Source organism: Canis aureus, chromosome 27, assembly GCF_053574225.1.
Source record: "Canis aureus isolate CA01 chromosome 27, VMU_Caureus_v.1.0, whole genome shotgun sequence".
Taxonomy (NCBI): Eukaryota; Metazoa; Chordata; class Mammalia; order Carnivora; family Canidae; genus Canis; species Canis aureus.
The window spans coordinates 14,187,504-14,210,138 of record NC_135637.1 but is presented as its reverse complement, the minus strand read 5'-3'; the positions used below and the strand labels follow the sequence as shown (position 1 = coordinate 14,210,138).

At 52.6% G+C, this 22,635-nt stretch overlaps 1 protein-coding gene across 3 annotated transcripts in view; it reads right to left on the bottom strand.

The window, feature by feature from the left end:
• The window catches only part of TPCN1 (two pore segment channel 1), a 62,750-nt gene that overhangs the window by 2,944 nt on the left and 37,171 nt on the right, over nucleotides 1-22,635 (bottom strand). For all 3 annotated transcript variants that reach the window (XM_077875733.1, XM_077875732.1, XM_077875734.1), the window contains 24 exons: nucleotides 21,347-21,523; nucleotides 20,846-20,959; nucleotides 19,901-20,031; nucleotides 18,938-19,026; nucleotides 18,274-18,308; nucleotides 17,499-17,557; nucleotides 17,160-17,259; nucleotides 14,513-14,629; nucleotides 14,132-14,256; nucleotides 13,303-13,351; nucleotides 12,677-12,740; nucleotides 11,780-11,824; nucleotides 9,636-9,692; nucleotides 9,502-9,555; nucleotides 8,410-8,482; nucleotides 7,389-7,496; nucleotides 6,424-6,495; nucleotides 5,800-5,889; nucleotides 4,432-4,547; nucleotides 3,610-3,656; nucleotides 2,913-2,981; nucleotides 2,635-2,719; nucleotides 1,687-1,826; nucleotides 1,455-1,535 (listed from right to left, as the gene is read on the bottom strand). In XM_077875733.1, coding sequence (XP_077731859.1) covers nucleotides 1,455-1,535; nucleotides 1,687-1,826; nucleotides 2,635-2,719; nucleotides 2,913-2,981; nucleotides 3,610-3,656; nucleotides 4,432-4,547; nucleotides 5,800-5,889; nucleotides 6,424-6,495; nucleotides 7,389-7,496; nucleotides 8,410-8,482; nucleotides 9,502-9,555; nucleotides 9,636-9,692; nucleotides 11,780-11,824; nucleotides 12,677-12,740; nucleotides 13,303-13,351; nucleotides 14,132-14,256; nucleotides 14,513-14,629; nucleotides 17,160-17,259; nucleotides 17,499-17,557; nucleotides 18,274-18,308; nucleotides 18,938-19,026; nucleotides 19,901-20,031; nucleotides 20,846-20,959; nucleotides 21,347-21,523 — 2,097 coding nt within the window. The remainder of the gene's footprint in view (nucleotides 1-1,454; nucleotides 1,536-1,686; nucleotides 1,827-2,634; nucleotides 2,720-2,912; nucleotides 2,982-3,609; nucleotides 3,657-4,431; nucleotides 4,548-5,799; nucleotides 5,890-6,423; nucleotides 6,496-7,388; nucleotides 7,497-8,409; nucleotides 8,483-9,501; nucleotides 9,556-9,635; nucleotides 9,693-11,779; nucleotides 11,825-12,676; nucleotides 12,741-13,302; nucleotides 13,352-14,131; nucleotides 14,257-14,512; nucleotides 14,630-17,159; nucleotides 17,260-17,498; nucleotides 17,558-18,273; nucleotides 18,309-18,937; nucleotides 19,027-19,900; nucleotides 20,032-20,845; nucleotides 20,960-21,346; nucleotides 21,524-22,635) is intronic.

Here is a 22,635-nt window from a genome sequence, read left to right as displayed (position 1 = left end):
TAAGCGAGGCCCAGGTAGTCATCATCATCCTCCTTTTGCAAACGTCATCTTTTGTCCCTCACAAAGGGATCCCCCGTGCTCTCCCTTTTGAGTTTGGCAGGAACTGTGTCCTCAGGACACACCCAAGGAAAGCGAGGCTCAGAAGTTATATGAGGCCGGATGAAGTTGAGAGCCTCTCCTAACTCCCATGTTCCTTGTCCTGCCCTCCAATATGGCTATGAGAACATTTTGCAAAACAAAAAAAAAAAAAAAAAAACGTCACCGACCTGAGACCATATGTAATATGCCATATGCCATCTGACGTTTTCAGAGACAGGTGATTAATTAATTAGGAAAGCTACCTTACATGTCTAAAGAATCTGAGCCACAGACTGAGATGGACTTTCTGCCCCTCTCACGGTACAGAGAGGGACATCGAGGCCGGGAGTGGACAGATGGGCAGGGGACAAAGGACAGCAGCTGAGTGCGTGTCCACGTGGGGCCATCTTCTCTGCTTTCTGAGCCAGAGGCTGTCCCCCTTTCACAGGTGTGAATGGCCTGAGGGAGCCTAAGGTCACGGAGCCAGCAGATGCCAAGGTTCATGTTGGCTTCATGTCTCTGCGGCTCCATTTTCACAAACCACTATGCACCTGTACCACTTTGTTTTCACAGAAAATGTGAGTCAGCTTGGGGTGAGGCAGCCTCCCTACCCTTTGGGCGTGGACACTGGTCATCACTGTCCCAGTGAAAACAGAGGGCTGCTAGCTGACAGAATGCCAGAGGCAGCACGGTCACAATGGACGGCGTGGGAGACTATCCCGAGCCCTGGGACCCGGAGGCTGAACAGAAGGCCCAAAGCAGAGCTCATGCGCAGGTGGCCTGTGGCCTGGAATGCAGGCTGTCAGCCCACATGGTGCTTTGCAAGGTAGTTTACTTAGCTTTCAATGTGGAAAGACAGGGAGATTTTGTAAATAAAAATTTTTCTGACTTCTCCCTTCTCTTCGATTACAACAACAAAAAACCCCAAACAGCCAAAAATTCCAAAAGAGACCTAAGGCACAGGAGAACCTAATGTACCTGAGAAGGGGCTGTCCTCCCCTTGCCAGCTCACCATGGCCCCTGCACTCCCCTCTTGCCCCTTAGGTCTCCTGCTGTTCCCACTGCACTTGCGGCTCTGTCTCAGGGTAAGAAATCAGGCAGGTTCTGCAGATTTCTTCTTCAAGCAGCAGGGCCATATGGGAGAGCTGCTCATGTTGGGGCAGGGACAAGGGTTCCTGAGCCCAAGCCCCGCCCAGCCCTGCGTCCCAATCACCACGGGCAGCCGTCCCAGTGGAGGCCCTGATCCCATGTGGAGCCTCCCCTACTCCACATTCAGGGAAGGAACCGGAGGGCAGCCCCTGCTCATCGGCGGGGAGGCCCACTCCCAGGCAGGAGCTCAGGTGGGGTCTAGGCAGCATGGGCAAGGGCACTCTTACCTGAATCTCCTCTTGGTACATCTTAAGGCTCAGGTCACTTTTGGTCCTTGATCTCCGTCCCAGAAACACCACGGTGTTTTGCTAAAAGAAAGTTGTGGAGGCTCAGGGACTGCCCCAGCAGGAGCGCGGGTGCCCAGCCTCAGCCGGCTTGAGGGGCGGACAGCAGGGTAGACCTTCCACAAGGCCGAAACCTGCCCCTCACTCCGTCAGAAGCGGCCTTGAAGCTCCTCACCTCGTGTTTCTCCATCTGAGAGAGGACTGTGAGCAGCCGGGTGATATCCGAGGTGGCTCCTCGCACCTCCCGGTAGAGCTCCAGGACAGCAAGCAGCTCATCTTTGGAGATTTCCTTCTCAAGGGTGATGCCACCATCAACTGTGGGAGGGGAGGCCGGGACTGGGAAGGGGCCTGGCGGTTCTGGCCAGGTCTGGTTCAGCCCTCCTCCCCATCGCCCTGGCAGTTCCCTGTGTTCCCTCTCGGAGCAAACCAGCATCAGTACAACATGCCCCCCACTTCCTGCCTGCCTGGCACTCACACCCTCTCCCCTCCCTTTGCTGTGGGTGTTGGGGTGCTGTCGGGCCAGCAGCTTATAGGGGATAGAGTTTTGGCATGGAGCCAGGTGGCCTGATAAGACACAGATGTGGAAATAAGTAATAGGTATGTGGTGGTTTTGACGGAGAATCCGGAAGGATCAGTATGCACAAAGCTCTGCAACCCGGAAGAAGAGAGGCGATGATCAGAGCTACGATCAAGTTGCAGAAGGATGAACCACTGGTACAACATTCACACCCTTTAAATCTAGAACTGCACTGTGAACATGTTATTTAGAAATGTGGAGATCATAGAGAAGGGGACAGCCAGCTGTGATGACAGTGTGCGGGGGTGTGGGAAGGCGGGGCACAGGGCTGCTGCGTTCACAATAAGCCTGTCTCTGCTCTGCAATTTTTCTAATCTCGGACGTGGATTGTTTTTATTTTGAACGTGAGATTGAGAGCATTCTTCTGTCATTAAGTATTTGAAAATCAATGCACATGAGAGACATAACAGATCAGCCAGCAGATAAGCTAAACTGCCAGGAGCCTGGACAACCAGACAGCGGGACTGGACAGCAAAAAAAGCTGACAGCTGGGCAGCCAGCCAGATGAGCAGCGGGCATGCTCCGGCCACAGCTGCTTGCACAGACCTTCCGAGTCCTGGTTCTTGCGGCTGTAGTTCATTCGGAAGACGAAGGCTTCAAGGATGAAGGCGACAATGATAGTCATCACCACCTGACCGGGCGCAGAGAGAGAGGGAGGGTGAGAATGTGAGCTGCTGCAGGGCCCACAGCCAGTGGAGCCAGGTGGGATGCTGCCGCCTGGTCTTGGCCCTTCCTCCCCGGGGGCTCCTGCCCACCAGGCTGGGGCAGCTGGAGACTCAGGAGTGGGGAAGGGCGGAGAGTGTCCCATGGCCCCAGGGACCTACCATGGTCACGATGTAAAAAGTCATGAAGTACAGACGGCTCCAGTGTGAGGTCTGAGAGGTGACACCTTCCTGGGGACAAGGGGAGGCAGCCAGTGAGTGAGCAGCGGGGTGGGGCCGGGTCGCTGTGTGCTTGGGCTGCTCCAGGGTCCCCTGCATGCCCAGCTCTTTACAGACCCTACCCAATTTGCCTGGGGTTGTGGGAAACACAGAAGAGGGACCTCGCTCCCCGGATCTAAAAACCCCTCTGTGCTGCATAAGCCCTGGATGTTCCCTAGGGTGCAGGGTTCAGGACTAACCCAGGTAGTCTTGGTTCCAAGCAGGGATGGCACTTAGAAGAGTTTAAGGAATGGAAAACAAAACCCAACAAGGCTTGCCACACTGTTTCTTGGTCAAAGAGTCCCTCCCACAGTGGTTGGAGGAGGACAGAGATCCACAGGCTAACTGGCATCTCCTGGCCCCCAGGGGATGTATGGGGTGGGCAGGCATGGAAGCCACGTCTAGCAAATGCAGAGGGGTGGCTCCTGGGGCCCAGCCCACACTGTGGGCTCTCCACAGAACCCCAACCCTGTGTGACCCAGGACCCCAACCCCGACAGGGAACAGAAGAGTGACATATCCCCATCTGGGGCCAGGCAAGACCAGAGCTGGTCTCAGAGGATGGTGGGCAGAGGCCCCCAGGAGCTGACTGAGGTCCTTACCATAATGATGTACCAGTTGTTGACAACTGTGAGCTCGAACAAGGTCACTGCCAAAGGCAAGGGAGAGCGAGGAGTATTTCAATCAGAATCACTTTTTCAAAGTCTATTTCAAGTAGCCTCTCTCCACCTATCCTGGGTACCATGCACCTAGATGATGGCATCCCCGTCTGCCAGCCTGGGCTGAGTCCTAGAAGTATCAGCCAAAGCGCCCCTGAGCGCCCACCCCACAGGGAGTGTTGCCATCTTGGCCTGTCCCCCAAAGGGCGCTCCCTGTGCCTATGACAAACCAGGGCTGGGGCTGGGCAGCAGGGAAAGAGTGGGAGACACAGGAGAGGGACCACAAAAACTCTCCCACGAGAGCTACTCCGACCTGACTTGGTGTAGATCCAGGATGCCAGGAGGGGCTCCCTTTCCCTCTTGAGCTGTGCCCTGCCCCTGCCCCAGCCTCTCCATGGAACCCAGGAGCACTGCCATGTGGGCCTGAGCTGGGGTCAGCATAGGGCACTTGGCAGGTTGGTATGGCTGTCCCACCCTGCAACTGTGGGGTTGTGACTGGGGGTGGGTTCCCTGGCCTCAGGCTTCCCCCCCTCTCGGCAAAGCACGGAGCCCCTCTGCTCCCAGGAACGAAACCTGGTGCTGAGTGAGTGCTGGGATCTGGCCTGGCCTGCACCCCTGTGGCGGGGTAAACCACAGCCTCCATGGAGGCTCAGGAGGACTCCAGAAAGCATAGCAAATGGCCAGGAAGGGGGAGGCGTCAGACAGCTCTGCTAGGCCACACCTGGGGCCTGCAGTGACTGTCCCACCAGTGGCCTCTGCACTCACCAAAGCTGTTTAGGATGTTGTCAAAGTTATTAAGATAGTAGTAGCCTTCGTCCACAACGGTCCTGTTGCCCACGGTGTGATTGAGCCAGCGGTAGGCATCAGATACTGTGCTCGTACTGGCCAGGGAGACAGAGGGGCAGAAGGGAAGGTCACGTGGAAATTGGTCACCTCGACAGAGGACAAAAGGTTTAAGCAAACCCAGCTCTGCCCAGGGAGCCTCTGTGGCTGGCCCAGCACCCAGCTCTCTGGCCCATGGGAAGCCCTCGGCTCCTCTCAGCAGTCGGGTGTTGGTGGGAACTCCTGGGCTCACTCCCGGCTTATCTGCATCCACTTGGCATTTCTCTGCTACCAGCTAAGCCCTCTCCCTCCCAGATACAGGAGGGAGACACAGGGCAGGGAGAGGAAGACAGTGTCTCCCCTGGTTCTCCCGTCTGGGATCTGCTCTAGAGCCTGGGTGCCGGGCAGTGACCCCATGGAGCAGAAAGCTCCTTGCTGGGCTTGCCCCAGCCCCGGGCAGGAGTGCTCTAGAAGGCTGCCGGGTTCGGAGAGCTTATTTGCTGTTTTCCTTCCAATCCTTTATGGCTGGTGTGTTAACGCTCATGCTGAGGTTTCTACTCTGGTCCTTGGTCCCCCAGGGAACTTGTTCAGAAGGCAGAGTCCCAGGCCTCATGCCGCTGCCCCGCTGGCTCTGCGCACTGCCAGGTTGTGGCCCACTGCTACGGGCCTCTGGTTCTGAGCTCAGCCTGACTCTCAAAACGGCTGCCAGTGCCTTTGTAAGGAGTTTGTGCTTGAGGCCTTATGGGATAATTTTAAAGAGAGCGCCGTGACTCGAGAATTAATGCCAGGGGACACTGCTTTCATTGTGGTGGCTTCAGGAAAGGAGAGGCTATGGGAGCTCGTGCTCCCCACGCTCTACCCCTGCCCCCAAAGGCCTTCCTGTGGGTATCTGTCTGCCTGGGTTGATGTGTCTGCCCAGTGCCCATGGTCCCCAGAGAAGTAGGGGGAAGCCATGGAACTCACACCTCAGACTGCTCCTGGTTCTGGGGTGGCCTTCAGACCTCAGCCCCAAGGGCAGGTGATGGAGGGCTGCTTGGGGACAGGGAAACTTGCTCAGATGTCCTCACTTCAGAGACATCCCCAATTCCAGGTCCCTCCCTTAGCTACGGCACTGAACTAAGCCCCCCCCCAAAATGCAAAGCAAAGGGATTCCAGGGCTTTGAAGGGTGCTCCAGGGCTTGTGTCCCTGAGGCCCCAAGGCTGCGGGAGACCTACACGGTTATCCTGGGGGGCGCACCAGTCCTGGTTTGGGTCCTCCGAAAAAACAGGCTGCTTGGGGGCAGGCAAGGCAAGGCCCCAATGTGTACTCACTTGCAGCAGTTGGGGTAGAGGATTCCACAGAAGAATTCCATGCCCACGATGGCGAAGGAGTAGTAAAAGATGAGCAGGGTGAGGCCCAGGCTAGGGAGGAGGGTCAGAAGGGACAGAGTGATTTGGGGCCAGGCGGGAGAGACCGGCGCCTCCGGCAGCCCCAGTATCCTCAGACCCACTGCGCTGACTGATGGACAGGCATGCCCCTAGCCAGGTTTACCAACTGGAAAGTGTCTGCAGGGAAGGGGCCTTGTGATTCAGGTCTGAGGTCAAAACCAGCTCGAATCAGGACTCTAGTAACAGATGCCCCTTTACCAGAGATTCACCCCTTACCTGTGAAGGTAGACTCACAGGTGACCCCTTACCTGTGAATGTAGACACAGGTGGTAAGTGAGTTGACAGCTCCCTGCCCTCCCTACTAAATATTTCAGACAGGTCAGTGGAGAAAAGTGGTACCAGGGAGACCCGAGGTGGTCCACATTTCAGTCTCCTTGGAGACCCGTCAGACCCTCGATGTCAGTCCTTTCCAGGCCTCCTCCTCTCCCCCGACTACCGCCCAGCTGTCCCCCTAGGGGCACAAGCCTCGTGGCGCCTGGCCCTGGGGGCCGGGAGGTGGGGCAGTACCTGGCCATCCGGGGCAGCAGCTCAAACATGGTGTCCAGCACATTACGGTAGCGCTTTTTCAACTTAAACAACCTGAGGGAAGAGACCCGATGGTGCTCAGATGCCGGTGTGGCTGCAGCCCCCGCTCCCGGGCATGGGCGGAGGTGGGGAGACAGCCCCAGGGCATCTCCCTGGCCTCTTCCTTGGGGGAGGAGGCAGCAGCGGCTATGCACTGCCATTTACCAACAGGGCCAGGAGGCAAGCCCCAGAAAGAAGGGAACAGAAGCCATGCCTTCAGAGGAGTCAGGAACATGGAGGCTCGGCAGCTCAGCTGGCCACCACATACGGGGAGGAAGCTGACATTCGCCCGACCCCAGCCACCAACACTGGGGCACCGCTGCAGGTTCTTCTAGCGAGACCCTGCCCCCTGACCACCATCCCCACCTCCATGTCTCCTTCCAGGAAGGCCACGAATGGGATCATAGCTTGATACCCACAAGGATACCGAGACTTCTGAAGACCCCTAGGTGCTAAGGGGGGCGGGGTCTCTATGGAGAGCTGCCTCACTGATTCCCCGCAGCCGTCTCTGTGGAAAAGGTGAGACTAAGGGAGGGTTTTTCTTGACAAGAGACTGTGCCAGGAAAGCATGGGGGCCCCTCAAAGATCCCCTTGCACCCTCGGAGGCTGTGGCATTCTGGTTTATGACTCTGAGCATATGTGTTTCTATGGCTGCAGCTGATACCTGCTGCAGGCCAAGGTCACCTGAGCCATGGGCCACGCTCTTCCTCCACAGTCAGGGGCAACTGGATCCCTGTGATGTGAGGAGGCACAGCAGGCCACACACTCCCCCCACAGGTGGAGACAGGGACTGATGCCTCTGTAGCGGGGTGCATCTCTGACACGAGGCTTGTGAATCTTCGGGTTCCTTCCCCCCACTTCCCAGACCAGTCCCAAGGCTTTCCCCACCCTGCCCCTGCCCCTGTCACCTGAGCAGCTGGAGGGGACGCAGGACCACTATGAAATAAAAGGGCTCCATGTTGAAGGCCAGAGCCAGCAGTCCCAGAAAGGCAAACAGAGTGACAGAGAAGTCGAACCTGGGAGGGTGAGGGAGAAGCCGTGGTCCAAATGGCCTGCCCAGGCCTGCCTCCCTCCCACAGCTCCCCACTCCCCAGCCCTGGTTTCAGTGCTCCCTTCCCAGGGGCCCACATGCTGACCCCAGCAGGGGCAGCTTCCTGCCACCCTGGGGTTTCTGAGGCCAGCTTGGCTGGACCCCCAGGCACAGCAGACACAGTAGGGATCAGAAATCCCATCCTGAAGGTCCTGCCCTATTCTAGTGGCAGATGTCGGGTTATATGGGTGACCACTGACCCTGATGAGCTTCCTAAGGGAAGGGGTGGAATGGGCAGGTGGGATTCCCACCTGGAGGCTAGTCAGCCAGCCCTGCTCGAGGTAGGGGGCCTTCTTGCCTCTTCAGAAGTGCACGAAGACCCCAAAAACAGCATGGCGCACATCCTACTACTGCTCTTCCTGGACCCTTCTCTATTTGTCAAGGCTACGACCTCGTGAGGACAGGCTGATGCCATGGAGGCATTAACTTGGGTGGGTGGTAAGTGGCCTCTGAGGTCTCTGTGGAACAGCGTCTCTTTACCACCCCAGCCAGCTGCCAACCACGACTGGTAGTGGAGCCGCCTTCTCCATTAGTATCATGGTTTTTACAGAGATAAGAGCCTCATTGTCAGGGATGGGTGTGGGGGCCCATGACTAGCTAGAGCCAGCCAGCCTGAGGACCCTGAAGAGCCACCACGAATTGTTCTAGGATGAACAGAAAAAAGGGGGCCTGAGAGTAAGACAAGAGCCTGACCCAGGCAGAACGGCGCCAGGAGACAAGAGCCCTGTCCTGCCCTCGGCCCCTCCTTCTGCCACTGCAGAACACGGTGTGCGCTGTGAGTATGTAGGGAGGGGGCCCGCGACCGTCAGTCTCAGTTAAGAAACACGCTCTCCACTCACAGATTCCACCCGGAGGACAGGTATTCAAGGGGACCAAGGCCAGCAACCTTCAGGAATAGCTCCACCCCGTAGACTGTGAACAGGAGGAGGCAGTTAGCAGGGGCCCCAACCACAGCCTCTCCCACACTTGGACTGGCTTCGTCTCCCTCTGAGGCTCTTCTGAGGTCTCCAGCCTCCCCCACAGGTCATGTCACACCCATACCCCATTGTGAGTGTACAGCCTCCAGAGGGGCCCAGCCCAGGAGCTGGTCAACTGGGACTACTTGCTTAAGAGGAGGTACCCCCGCCCCCTCTTTGGGAATGGCCCAGCCATCTGTCCATCGACCAGACAGTTCCTGAGCACCTTTCCCGTGCTTGGCACTGTGTTGGATGTGCAGCAGTGCACAACGCAGCACAGCACACACTTGCATGTTGCTTAGGGTCCAGACAGGAGGAAGCATGGTGCTTAGCACTCAGGGATGTTTAGATATAAAGGAGGAGGAAGACTGTCTGACAGTGCAGTGGGGGGTGGGGGGGTGGTGCAGGGGGTGAGTGCACCAGGCAGAGAAAGCAGCCTGTACAAAGAGTCAGGGTAAGAAGGGGCACCAGTGGTGGGGAGCAGGTCACTGTTCAGGAGGGCTGTGGGCTGGGACAAGGGTGGGGTGCTGGTGGGGGGGCAGTGAGAGAGGAAGCTGAGCGACCCCGTGCAGCCAGGCAGTGTGAGTTACATCCAGTGTGAGTTACATCCAGACGGGCGTGGGATGGAATCAGACTCCATTTCTGCTCCATTCTCATCAAGCCTCCCCATTTTCAAGAGCCATGAGGCCCTCAAGCAAATGCAAGTTCTCCCTAGCCAGGGTTTAAAACCTGTAGTTCAGGGATGCCTGGGTGGCTCAGTGGTTTAGCACCTGCCTTCAGCACAGGGTGTGATCCTGGAGACCCAGGATCGAGTCCCGCATCAGGCTCGCTGCATGGAGCCTGCTTCTCCCTCTGCCTGTGTCTCTGTCTCTCTCTCTCTGTGTGTCTCTCATGAATAAATACATACAATCTTAAATAAATAAACAAACAAACAAATAAAACCTGTAGTTCAGCAAAGCCACATCAGAAACCTACTAGTCAGAAAGACGACGTAACTCCAGGGCACGTGCTTAGAGAAGAAGTTCCCGCCTGTAAGACATGAAGCAGGAGGTCAAGTGGTGGGGTCAGGAGTGCCCACAGGACAGGCTGGTCCCCTAGCCAGGGCTCACCTTTCAGCATGAAGGTCTCCACGAGGATCCAGACCCCATTGACAGCCACCACCAAGTCTGCAAACAGGCCCATAATAGAGAGAGAAAGCACAGATGGGTGTGCAAATCCATAGCTCATAGCTGCCGCCCCCCTGGCTACTCTCCTGGCAGCCCTAGGAGATGCTCTGCACACCCACATGATAGATGATGGCTTCTTTCCACTTAGTGCTTTTACCACATGAGCTACATCAACTGGTGGTTTCACTTAGAAAATGGCCACAGATTTCTAAAAACATGTTCTGTGTCACTGTAGGGAAACCAGTTGTTTCAGCAAAACCTACAGATTACTCCAAGTTGGTGTAAAAGATGTTGAGTATTAAAATGTCTGTTCTTTCCTAGAGACATGTGATTTTAAGATGACTGCATGAACTAGTTAGTAAAATTACATATTCATTTGGCCTCTTACATAGCAATCCCACTTCTAGGGATCCACCCCCATGAGATACTAGCAAAACACAAAACAATCTGTACTGCAAGCCATTTGCTAGAGAACTGTTTATGAGAACAAAAATGTAGAAGTGCCCTAAAAGATCAACAGGGGATCTTTTTCCCTGATCATAGTTGGATCAACTATGACATGTTCACAAAATGGTAAAGTATCAACTCTAAAAAGAAACGAGGAACATCTCTATATATTAATGGGGAGTGGTCTCTGGGATACATTGTTAACTGAAAAAAAGCAAGGTGGAAAAAGTGTATAGGTATTGTCATTGATTTAAGACATGGGGATAGGCATCCATATGCATCTACTTATAGTTTTTATAAAATGGAAGAAGAGACCAAAAAAAAAGTTACCCAGTAGAGGAGGTTTGACAGGATGTAAACGATGTATCCTTAAACATACTTTTATAGATCTGACTTGGAACCATATAGATAATTTACGTAAGTATAAAACAAAAATTAAATGTAAAAAAAAGCAACACCTGAAAATCAAAAATAAAATTAAATAAAGAAACCTAAATGCATATCCAGTTGGTGACACACTCAACGGGGAGAAGAATTCTTATAAGTGACCTTACCACCTGGTAATGTAAACATATGTCCCTGGAATGGCGCTCTAGTTGCTGTGTTGTCGGGACTGTGTTGGGACTAGTGTCTGGAGATGGTTATGAGTCTACTGTGAGGTACAGCAAATGAGTAGTTGTGTGAGTGGTGTTGGCAACCAGGATTTGCCAGTATTTTAAGACGGGGGGGTGGGGAGGGTATCTGGATATGAAAGAATGAGGGAGTTAGATAAAAACGCAATAGTACTGAATTTGAATTTAAAAAGTCAGGATAAACTCCCGATATAGTTTATCTTTAAAAACAAAAATCCTACCTCTGTCCATGGAAAGGCCTTGAAATAATAACCAACTCCAAGCAGTGAACACCTTTAGCATTTCAAACTGTGGTCTCTAAACACCATTTCCCACCAAATGGAACCAGAATTCCTTAGAAAGACTGAATCCAATCAAGCTTCTCCATGAGTACTGTCCAAGAGGACTTCCTAGGACAAAAGAAATGTCCTCCTCTGTGCTGTCCAACTAGTAGTCATTAGCTATATGTGGTGACTGAGCACTTGAGATGTGGCTCCTGTGGCTTTTTTCACTTGAGTTGCTTAAATTTAAATAATCACACCTGGCAAATTGCTACTGCATTGGGCAATACAACTCTACCTATAACTACCGAATGGCAGAAAATAAACAACAGAGGAGCATGCAAAAACAAGACTGAAGGCCAAACAGTCCTGTTTCTTCAACTAAATGTCACAAGACAGAGAAAGGGGATGGAAGAGAAACCTACAGATAGAAATAGACTTAAGTGACAGACCACATCCTGTGGTTCTGAAATCTGCTTCCAAAATCTCCAGGTCTAGGGAAGAGATGATGAGCTACCATGAGGGTACAGATGGATAGAAATACTGGCCATGGGGTGACAGCTGTTGAAGCTGGGCGATGGGTACATGGATGCTCATTATCATCTCCCCACTTTTATACATGCTTGGAATTTTCTAAAATAAAAAGTCAGCAACATGGCTGCAGGGCTAATCTCTTGACTCTCCATGTTCTGGAATGGTAAAAGACTCAGGCAGGAAGGGGCCTAGAACTGTGGTATGTCACACTTACACATGAAGTACTGGAAGGCCTTGGATTTCACAAGGATATTAATTCCTATTTGAAGAGAAGAAATGTTAACATTGAAATCTTCATTGGCAAGTACACATTCCCTACCGCACACTTCACACCCATGAGCAGTCAGGGTGTTTATGCCCAGGAGTGAGGAAGGAAGGGTATGCTCTGAGGATGACCCCATGCCTGTGTTCAGGCCAGACCACACAGCCAACTGCTGCTTGAGAGAGAGTCCAGGCAGCCCGGAGCCAGGTGGGAGCACAGTGAAGCTTTGTTGGCCACCACTAACTTTAACTTGTCACTGGACTCAGCCAGGAGCTATTGATTCAACCACTTGAGTAACTATCACTCCACAGAATCAAAAACCCTCTAAAGAATCTGGACTAAGAGCAGAGCCCAAAGCCCTAGCTGCAGGAGAAATCATGATATATGATACACTGTCTTTACTCTTGTGCATCACTGCCCACGCCCAGGCTTCAGCCTTCTTGCACAAGAAATCCCCCGCGAGCTAACCATACCCTTCCATGCAACTTCAAAACTGGCATTCAGTGAAGGGGCAACACCTGGATTTTAAAATTCTGAATGTTATGCTGTGCAAGCATGATGTCAGGGATCATATACATGAGCTATTTATCCTTCCACAGGAGGATGGCCTGAATACACTAGAGGGTACAAAGGCAGATTTGAGAACGGAATGGATAATGGAATCCTACTACCTTTTTAAAAATGCACTTATTTGCCTGCTGGGGTGACCACACTGTTGGTCTCTCATACACACACAGACATTCAGACACACACATACAGGCACACCCTCTGAGCATGTGCTCATCTGTGGTCTCTGGAAACCTCCATCTGTCCCCAGCTGCCAAGATGTCATATTCAGGTCAACCTTACCTTTGAAAATGAGGAATGCTGTTCTGGGAAGCTCATCAAACCAGTGTTCTCTATTTCTCTTTGCCTGGCCAGGAAACAGGGCCACAGAGAGGGGCTGTTAGGACCAGTGATGCGGACCATCCTGCGGGCCTGGATGCCGTTTGTTTACCCTGCTCCCCTGGCTAACTTGGGCAACAATGAAAACAGAGATCTATCAATGACAAAGATGCCAATGTCCAGGAAGCATGTAAACGGAGCCATGTCCATGCCTTCTTTTTGTATAGTCCTGAAAATAACAGCAAGTAGGGATCATCGTTCTCCCATTTCCCTGGTGAGACAAGCCTTGGAAAGGTTCGATAACTTGCCCAATGTCAGTGACTAATGGGGTCTGCCTGAGACTTGGTGCTCTTAACCAAGAAGCTACAGTGCAAATGTCAGAGCATATTGTAGGGGGGCCACCTGTAATCCTGCAGTGCGGGCAGCCAAGCCAAGCCGAGAGCTGAGTTGTCCCAGCCAGTGGGGAAGCAGCTGGGCCAAGCAGCTGGGCCGCTGGTGTGCTCAGTCTCATTCCCCTCCCCCATCACCCCTCCCCCCCAGCAGTTAGCCCGCCCTGTCTCTGGTCTTTGGTCCCACTCACAAGCACTCACCTTCCATTTCAAGGCAGCGACTTCATAAATATCATAAAAGTCCTTCAGGCTGTTGTAAGCAGCATGAAAAGGTAAAAAAAAAAAAAAAAAAAAATCAGAACCTGTTCCCACTGAGCTTCAGGTCTCCCTTGACCACCTGTGGTCCCCTTTAATGGCGGAGGGGACATCTGTGAGTTTCAGTACCTCAGTGCCCCAACGACCCTTACCTGGGGGCATTTGATCTCCTCCAGGTGCCATGCATCTATACTAACCACTGACAGCTTGAATTGCCCTGGGTTACTTTAATTCTTAAATAGACAGGGACAGAGCTGCCTCTAGCAGAGGACTTAATGGGATAGCTGGGACTGAGTTCAGCCTGGACAGAGCTTGTTTACTGGTGTTGCCATAGCTGGCCCGCTTCCTTCCTCAGGAAGAGGGTTCTGGTCATCAGCAGTCTGGAAGACCAAGATCTGCCCATGCAGATCTCGGGGCTGGTTCTGCAGGCTCTTCCAGGGGCGTGTGTGTGTGTGTGTGTGTGTGTGTGTGTGTGTGTGTGTATGCGCAAGCATGCACATTCACCTGGCTCACATGGGATTACCCCCCTCACTCAGGGCTGGAGAGCAACTGGTGGGGCCAGCTCATTTCTTTTGTGTCAAGCCAGCTTGGACTGGGCTTCTGTTACTTGTAAGAATAAATCTGATGAATGATACTATCTACTAGAAGAATCTCTGTGGAGAAAACTAGTCTCTCACAAGCTTCTTTGCCCACCAACCTCCTGGTACCTTGGCTCGCTCCAGTCCCTCTTGTGAATGCCTTTGGCCACCCCGCCCCACCTGGCATCCACTCTCACCTGAGCAGAGGTGTGTTGCTCTGATTCAGGGCCTTAAAAGTAAGATAACGCTCCCTGGCACTCATCCGGGGCCTGTAGAAGCGCATCAGGCCTTCAAACTGCCTGTAGGAGATGCCGGCGGGCCTCTGCGGGGAGAGGGCAGGTGGCCATGGAAACATGGGAAAATACAGAGCCCAGACTGCCCCTTCCATTGGTGGCAGCTACTATGGATGCCCAGGACAGCAAAGGATCCCAGGGCACACTACTCTTTCTTGTTCTCTCAGGGGCAGAACTCCTGGTTTCTAAAGCTGCTGGCCCTGCCGTGCCTAGGGGACTGTTCAGGGCAAGTGAAGGGCAGCAGGGACCACACCCCTCCCTGGTCCGGCCCCCACCCCTCCCTACCCGTTGGCTGATGAGCAGGCAGTAGGCATGCTGGATGGCGGTTCGCTTATGCAGCAGCAAAGACTTGAACTTGCGTTTCTCAATATCATTGAAGGTGTCGAACACAACAGCCAGAAGCTATAAGGGAAGAACACGGGACTTGGCTCCCCTGCGTGGTGGGGTCTCAAGGAGTGGGGGAGTTCCAGCCACCCCACAAGGGGGGCCTGAGAAGACCCTCCCACCTGCCCCTCGCATATGAGGCTTATTCCCTAAGCATCAGCAGAGGAAGGCCATCCACTATCACTTGCAAATTTTCTCTCTTGGGATACATAAAGTCATTATTATACATTCCCCCGGTACTTCTCTGTGCCTGAGCTCATGACTGGCTGGGCAGGTATTCTAAGGTGAAGCATCAAGAGAAACACACTGGGTTCTACACCCAATTCCCCCATATGACAGCCGGGGAGCCGAGGGCCATCCCAGCCTCAGAGCAGGAATGAACAGCATGGCACAGAGTGCTTCTACCTGCATACCCTTGTTCCTGATCCCGATGAGCCACAGCTTCATGCATTGGCCCCAGAACTCAGAGTGGTGGGGTAGCCTGCCCTCCGGGGCACAACATGCCTGGGCTGCCTAATTCTAGAGCTGGCATATTAACGACGCAGTCTGCATTGTCAAAGGGTGATGCGGGGCGGGGGGGGGGGGGGGGGGGGGGGCGGGGCAGGAGCAGAATTGAAAGAATGCTTTTTGGGGAAACACTTTCTTTTTCTCTCAAAAATACTTTGAGGGAAACTCTCTTGTCTTTTCCATCCCTTCAAATCGATCTTTTGTTTTAGGTCAAGGGAGGGTCAGCAAATTTTTTCTGTAGAGGGACAGATAGCAAATATTTTAGGCTCCGAAGGCCAGATGGTGTCTGTTGAAACTACTCAACCCTGCAGCTGTAGCATGAAATCAGCCACAGATGATGCGTCAACAAATGGATGTGGCTGTGTGCCAATAAAACTTTATTTATAGAAACAGGCGGTGGGCTGGCTTTGGCCAACAGGCTGCAGTTTGCTGACCTATGCCCTAGATTTTCACAACTCTGAGTATATTACAAATTAAAGCAAATCAGCTACACAGAATATATTTTTATGATTCTAAACTAACAACTGTATATAAGAACTCTAATACCTATAAAGATAGCCAACATTTTGATTTTGAAGAATTAGAAAAGGAAAGTATTTTCCTTTTTAAGACTTTAAGCTTTTAGGACATTTTGCAAGTCTACCGCAGGGTGAATGCTTTTTATTTCTACCCGGGGCCTGACTGTGGGGAGCAGTGTTCAGAATGCTCTTTAGAAGTATAAAAATAAACACAAGACTTGGGGTGCCTGGCTGGCTCAGTTGGTAGAGCAAGTGACTCTTGATCTTGGGGTTCTGAGTTCCAGCCCCACAATGGGTGTAGAGATTACTTAAAAATAAAAATTTTTAGGGCACCTGGGTAGCTCGGTGGTTGAACATCTGCCTTTGGCTCAGGTCATGATCCTGGGGTCCTGGGATTGAGTCCTGCATCAGGCTCCCCACAGGGAGTCTTCTTCTCCCTCTGCCTATGTCTCTGCCTCTCTCTGTGTCTCTCATGAATAAACAAATAAAATCTTTAAAAATAAATAAATAATTTAAAAATAAATAAATAAATAAACACAAGACCTGATAAAGCCTCTCCGATAGTTCTGGCATTGACATATGGTCTCCACATGGGCCTAATGGCTTTATCTTTGGGGCAATCTGCTGATGGTAGGAACATCCCTGCAGCCAGCTAGGCCTCTGCAAACACCTTCAAAATTACCAGTGTGCCCAGGGACTTTATGTTCTCCTTAGCAGAATGTATCCTGTAATGGATTTTCTAATGGTTCCCAATCAATGGAGTGGAAACAGACACATGGGTGCAGTAGGTCCGAGTGGTTAAGAGCCGAGCTCTAGAATCAGACCAGCTCACCTGGCCACCCTGAGCTGTGCAACTATAGGCAAATCACTCTGCCAGTCTGGTCCTCAGTTTTCTCACCTATAAGTTGAGAATCATAACGGTAGCTCCAGAGTTTTTGTGATAAATCATTTATCCTCATATATAAAGCACTTGGCCCAGTGCCTGCTAATAGCCTCATTAATGCCAGCTTTTATAGTTATTTTATTTATTCACTTATTTTGAGAGAGAGTGTTCGTGTGTGTGAGTGGGGTGTGGCAGGGGTGGGAGAGAGAATCCAAGCAGGCTGCACACCCAGCACACCCTCGATGTAGGGCTCAATCTCACAACCCCATGATAATGACCTAAGCTGAAATCATGAGTTGGTCGCTCAACTGACTAAGTTATCTGGGAGCCCCAACCAGCTTTTATAATTATTATGACACACATTTGGAGGAGAACAAAAGGTCCCAGGATAGCGTGACCTAACAGGCTAGCTCTAGAGCTAATGGCAACACAAGTACTACCCAGGGAGGCTGCTACCACCAGTAACCAGCTGAAATCAAGTCCCAATAGGGCACCTGCCACCATGCCACACTTGACCACAGCCTGGGACCCCTTCCTCAAAGGAGGCCAAGAGCAGCCCCTACTTCTCCCTGCCTTGGGTGCCCAGGGCTGTGCTGGTTGGGATGGAAGTTCCAACAGGGCGCAATGCATGCTCACTCACCAGGTTCATGATGAAGTACAGCTCGATGGAGAGGTAGACGATGAAGAAGACACAGGACCAGGGATTCCGGGAGTAGGAGGGCATCATCACATCTGGGAAACTGGATTTGCAGAGCATTACCGCAGGACCCCGCATCTGCTCTCTCCCTTTCTCCATCTTCCCAGAGGATATCTCTCTTTTCCACCTTCCCCTTGTCTCTATCTATGGGCTTCGAGCTCATCGGGCCACCCCCAATCCCTTGGCACCTGCCTGTGCTCAGGGGTGCAATATTCTTGGCTAAAAAGAGAAGACTCTGGGGCACTGGCAGAGGTCCCAAGCCCTAGCAGAGCCCACACTCACTTGGCTGTGGTCAGAAGGACAAACAGACTGACAATGCTGTTCTCTAGCGTGCTGAAGTACTGTAGGGAAAGAAAGCAGAAGAACGCATTGGCCTCAGGAACAAGCCGCCATGGGCCACCTAGAGGGCCCCACCCTCCTCCCCCCTACCCCCACCAACTCTCCCTCCTCCCAAGGAATCCTGATGGAGGATGGAGGAATGAGCAAATGTGGAGTCTAGCCGCCTCTTCCTTCCTGAACTCTGTGCTTCTGGCAGAGGGGACTGGGACTATTTTCCTAGACAATCACAAGTCTGCACCACCGGCTTGGCTCCCCTCCACTGCTCCTTCACCAAATCTGTTCCAGATCTGATGCTGGGAACAGGACTCTCAAGGGCAGGAAAGAGGATTCCCTTGGCGCTTAAGGAATGGAGCAGCTCAAGTATGGGTGACCGGAGCTTTCCAGAGCCATAAATTATGCTGAGAGACCTTCCTAATGTGGCCAGGGGTCAGGCCGGCCACCATGTCTGAGGGGAAAGGCCCACATAAAGAGAGAGGGACGCCTGGATGGCTTAGTTGGTTAAGCATCTGACCCTTGATTTTGGCTCGGGTCATGATCTCTGGGTTGTGGGATCAAGCCCCACGTTGGCATGGAGAGCTTGCTTAAGATTCTCTCTCCCACTGCTGCGTACCGCCCCCACCCTGCCCGCCCCATGCATGCATGTATTCTCTCTCAAAAAAAAAAAAAAAAAAAGGAACAACAACAACTAAAGAAACAGACAAATACAGAGATTACTTACAGGGTCTGAAGGATTAGGGGAGAACAAGTAGAAGCCTAGGAGGTGGCAGAAAACAAAATGGGTTACAGCAGGTCCCGAACCCAGATGTCAAAGGATTGCAAAGTAGATGTAAACGAACACAGGAGGCAGAAGGAGAACATTAGGGAGTGGCGGGGACTGCGGCATTCTACAGAACACACATTCTGTCAACAGGAGCAAGTGAGGGCACCTGGGTGGCTCAGTGGCTGAGTGTCTGCCTTCGGCTCAGGGTGTGATCCTGGGGTCCTGGGATCAAGTCCCACATTGGGCTCCCTGCTTTCTCCCTCTCCCTTGCTATCTCTCTCTCTCCCAAATAAATAAATATTAAAAAAATTTTTTTCAATATGCAAAGCAACAGCATTTATTTGCGGTTTAAGAAAATAGGAGGTATAATTACAAAGATACACATGCCCATGGTAAGCCTAGGTTAGGCGGTACCTCTGAGGGGAAAGGGAATGGACCTCATGAAAAGATTCAGAGGTGGCTTCCATTTGCTTCCTAATACTTCATCCCCTGAATAGAAGGCCGTGGGTGTTTAACCAGTTGTAAAACCTTCCTGGACTTCTAAAACTGTCAAAGTGAATTTTCCTTCAACTGTGAACTTGGTTTTAGAGACTGCCAGGGCCCTGGGGCTCAGCAAACTCACCTAGGATGGCGAAAATGATCATGAAAAAGAGCAGCAGCAGGAGGATGTCCATGAAGGGCGGCAGAGATTGGAAGATCTGCCGCAGGTTGCTGGGGAGAAAGCAGGGCAGGAAGGGGTGAGGTAGGCAGGATGAGATCCAAGGGAGTGCTGTCTGGGACTCCACAGATGAGATGGGGGCCTGGAACTCCTGGTTCACACAACACTAAGTCCCACTGCACCCTGATTTATGGCATCACGCTTGGCGTTTTCCCGGAGGACTTGCACTCCAGGGGTGCTGGAGAGGCCCGGGGCAGATGTGGCACCGGCAGCCCCTCCTCCTGCTTGTGGAGCTCAAACAGGCCAGACCCCTGTAAGGAATGAAGGGAAAAGCAGAAGGCCAAGTGCATGGCCTTGGGCACAAAGCTTCCCCAAGTGGGATGTGGGATGCATGAAGTCATTTCGGGGCCACCTACTCTTCGGACACTTGTTTCCAACTTTGAGGATGGGCCTGAAGAATGAACCACTAGCCGGCTCTCATCAACAGTACCTCAGCCAAGAGGTTTTCCAGATGGATTCTTCAGAACTAAGCTTAACTCCAGGCCAGTGGGCAGGCTGAGTCCAGTCTCCTGTCTCAGTCGGGGTGGTAGCCTGCTGAGTCACTTGGACTTTGAGGAGCTGCCTGCTTTCAACTGCCACCGCTGCCATGTTTCATGAGCAAATAATGTGCTCAGAGAGAGAAGCCAGCCCCAGAAGGCTGCAGGTAATACGGGAAAGAGCCCCAGCCTGGTGCCAGGAAACCAGAATCTGAGTGGAGTATTGCTTTCCACTCCGTGTGGGCAGAGTGGCCGAGGGAAGGGAGCGTGCTTGTATTTTCCCAGCATGCAGGACTGATCTTATCACTACTTGACTCACTGAGTCCTGCCCCGCAGGCCCAGAGGTCCAGACCAGGCCAGGATAGCGACTGTCTCATCCCCCAGGCCTTACCGCCGGACGCCCCCGCAGTACCGACAGTCCACCAGGAAAATGCAGCGCAGCGCCCGGGTCACACGCACGTGGGACGTCTGCCGTACCAACACCACGATGGCCTCGATGAATTGCACCACCAGCACGGAGGTCTGGGGGTGGACAGGCACAGAGCACCATCAGCCCCTCCAACCCAGCACCCCCATCCCGAATACCCTGAACAGAGGGCTGGCCAGGTCCTGCCCACTCTGGCCTTGAGAGGCCCTTCCCTTCTCTCCAGTTCTCTCTCAGGCTTCCCCCAACATCAAGCAGCCCCTGGAGACAAGCCCTCTGACTACAGGCACAGATGTGGAGCCCCAGGAGAACAAACCCACAGGCAGAGCTCCCAGCAGCTCATCCAGCAGTACCCCCTGAGCGAAGCTGCCACTCTGTCCGGCCACGTCTGCCCACCCTCTGCCTTTAGCTCTCCCCACACTCCTGAGGTCCGCAGGGCATCCTTATCTGCCGTTCCTTGGGCACATTCTCCTGGACAAGGGTGTGTGCTTTGTACACAGCAAAGTGTGCCCTGCCACATTCCTACTCACTGCACAGAGGGAGCTGTATGTAGATTACTAGTTACTGATCAGCATGGGCTTAGAGGCCAGACAGGCCTGGGTCTGAATCCCAAGCCTCTGGGATTTAGATCCCATTCTCATCTGGCTGGCAGGGTGTAAACTGAGAACAGTAACACATCTCCCGCAAAGGCTGTTGTGCCAGTGCTTGGCACACACTAGATGCTAAATCACAGTGGCTCCTGTCAGCATCATCATGACATCTGGACAAGGCTTTTAGATTTGGTGAGGACAGGGCTCCAGGGTCACACTGCTGAACACAGGGCTCAGCCCAAGGGGGATGTGGAATTAAACTGACAATACAGGCTTGAAGGTGACAATGGAAGAAAATGCCATACGGAAATGGACACATCACCTTGACCATGGTCCGTTTATGCCGGATGAAGGTATGGAGGCCCAGCCACCGCAATTTCATGCAGAGTTCAAACACAACCACCATCAGGGCAAACAGCTCCAGGGTCGCATGGACCTGCAACCAAAGGGTATGGAGGAGATGTGGCATCACCAGCCTCACTGTCTCCCTGACTGGTGGTCACACCCAGCTACCTTTCCCCTGAGCCTGGAGATGGTGGGTGGTGCTGCTAATCAGATGTACTGCTTACTTGGAGCCAACATGTGGCCCATGGTCCCTAAGTGAGGCAATCAGATAGCACTCCTTCCTGGAATTACTAGTGAGCCAAATCAGAGGGTGGGGACGGGGGGTGCATTCATTCCAGCAGGGACCCGAAGCCAGACTGACGATCCACTGCTGCTCCTGAGGCCTTTATGACCCCCCAGGGCCTCTTCGTATTAAATCCGCTCATAGTATCTGCCCTTCTAGAATGTTCACCATTGGGTGTGCCATGCAGACACTCACGTAAATGCCGAGCCGGAGCGCAGGGACGGCAGGGGCCTCGCACAGAGACAGCAGCAATAGGAGCAGAGCTGTGGACAGCTCCATCAGGTAGAAGAGGTGGTTGTGTGCGAAGAGGTAGGCCGCCAGCGCTTTGGCGTTCTTGGGGTGGGTGAAGAACTTGTCGTTATTCTCGCCTTCCTGAGGAAATGAGAGCAGTGTGGGCAAACAGGCCTCGGGATGACTCACCTCGAGGTGCTGAGGGGGGCAGAGGGGAAGGGGAGGCCCTGGTGGATGAGCAAGGAGTCGGGCCAGAGATGGAGGAGGATGGAAGGTCCAAAGTATTATCTTCATCAAACTGCACCCCTGTCAAGTCTACTGATGGGGCTCAAGAGACTTGCTTCTTCCTAAAAAACAACCTGGAATAATCAAAGAATAGTCCGGAGAACAAACAGAGGTGACACATGTGAGCCCCTTGGCAGCCAAACTCTCAGAACTGTGGTCTGGGGAGGAGCCAACACGGCTGAGTCCTGGCTTCCCCACTCCTCCCTGGAGAATGCTGAGAAAGTTCCTTCGCCTTAGTCAACTACCAATGGACTAACATGTCCACTTACTCATACAGCTCCCACAAGACATTTAGGACAGTGTCTGGTGTATGGTGGACTCCCTGCAGATGTCACCTGTTACTATGATTATAAATGATACTAACATTGAGAAGAAAAGGAGCCTGAGAATACCTTTACTCTATATACATATATTATATTTCCCTTTTTACTTTGACTATTTCACCTCATTTCCTAACCCCTGCAAAATGACAGGCCTTGCCCTGATTCCTGCACTCCAACATAATGGGACAGAGGCTGGCCCTGACCAAGTGCCTACCAGGCTAGGCACCATGCTCAGCCTCTTACCTGAATCCTAGACACTCTTTTATTCCTGATCACAGTCCTCTCAGATGGGTGCTTTTATTATCCCATTTGACAGATAAGAAAATCAAGGCATACAAGCTTCAGTAGCACCTGAGCTTACAGAGCCAGGCAATCTAGGTCCACACCCTGGTTTTGCAATTAGCCTCTGCTAATGCAGAGAATAAGTAAGTGACAGAGCCCTGGGAATGGTCCACTTGTGACTAGGAGCAGATGACACTGTAAGGCCATACTCCCTATTAGGGTCAGCCTTCTTGTGCTGGTGGTTGCAGGGAGGAGTCTTTACTGCCTCCCTGGAATTGGTGGGCACAGGGATGAGGGTCACCTCACCTCATCTGCTCCATCACATCTGCACCCCACCCAGCAGCCAATTCACAGTGGAAATTT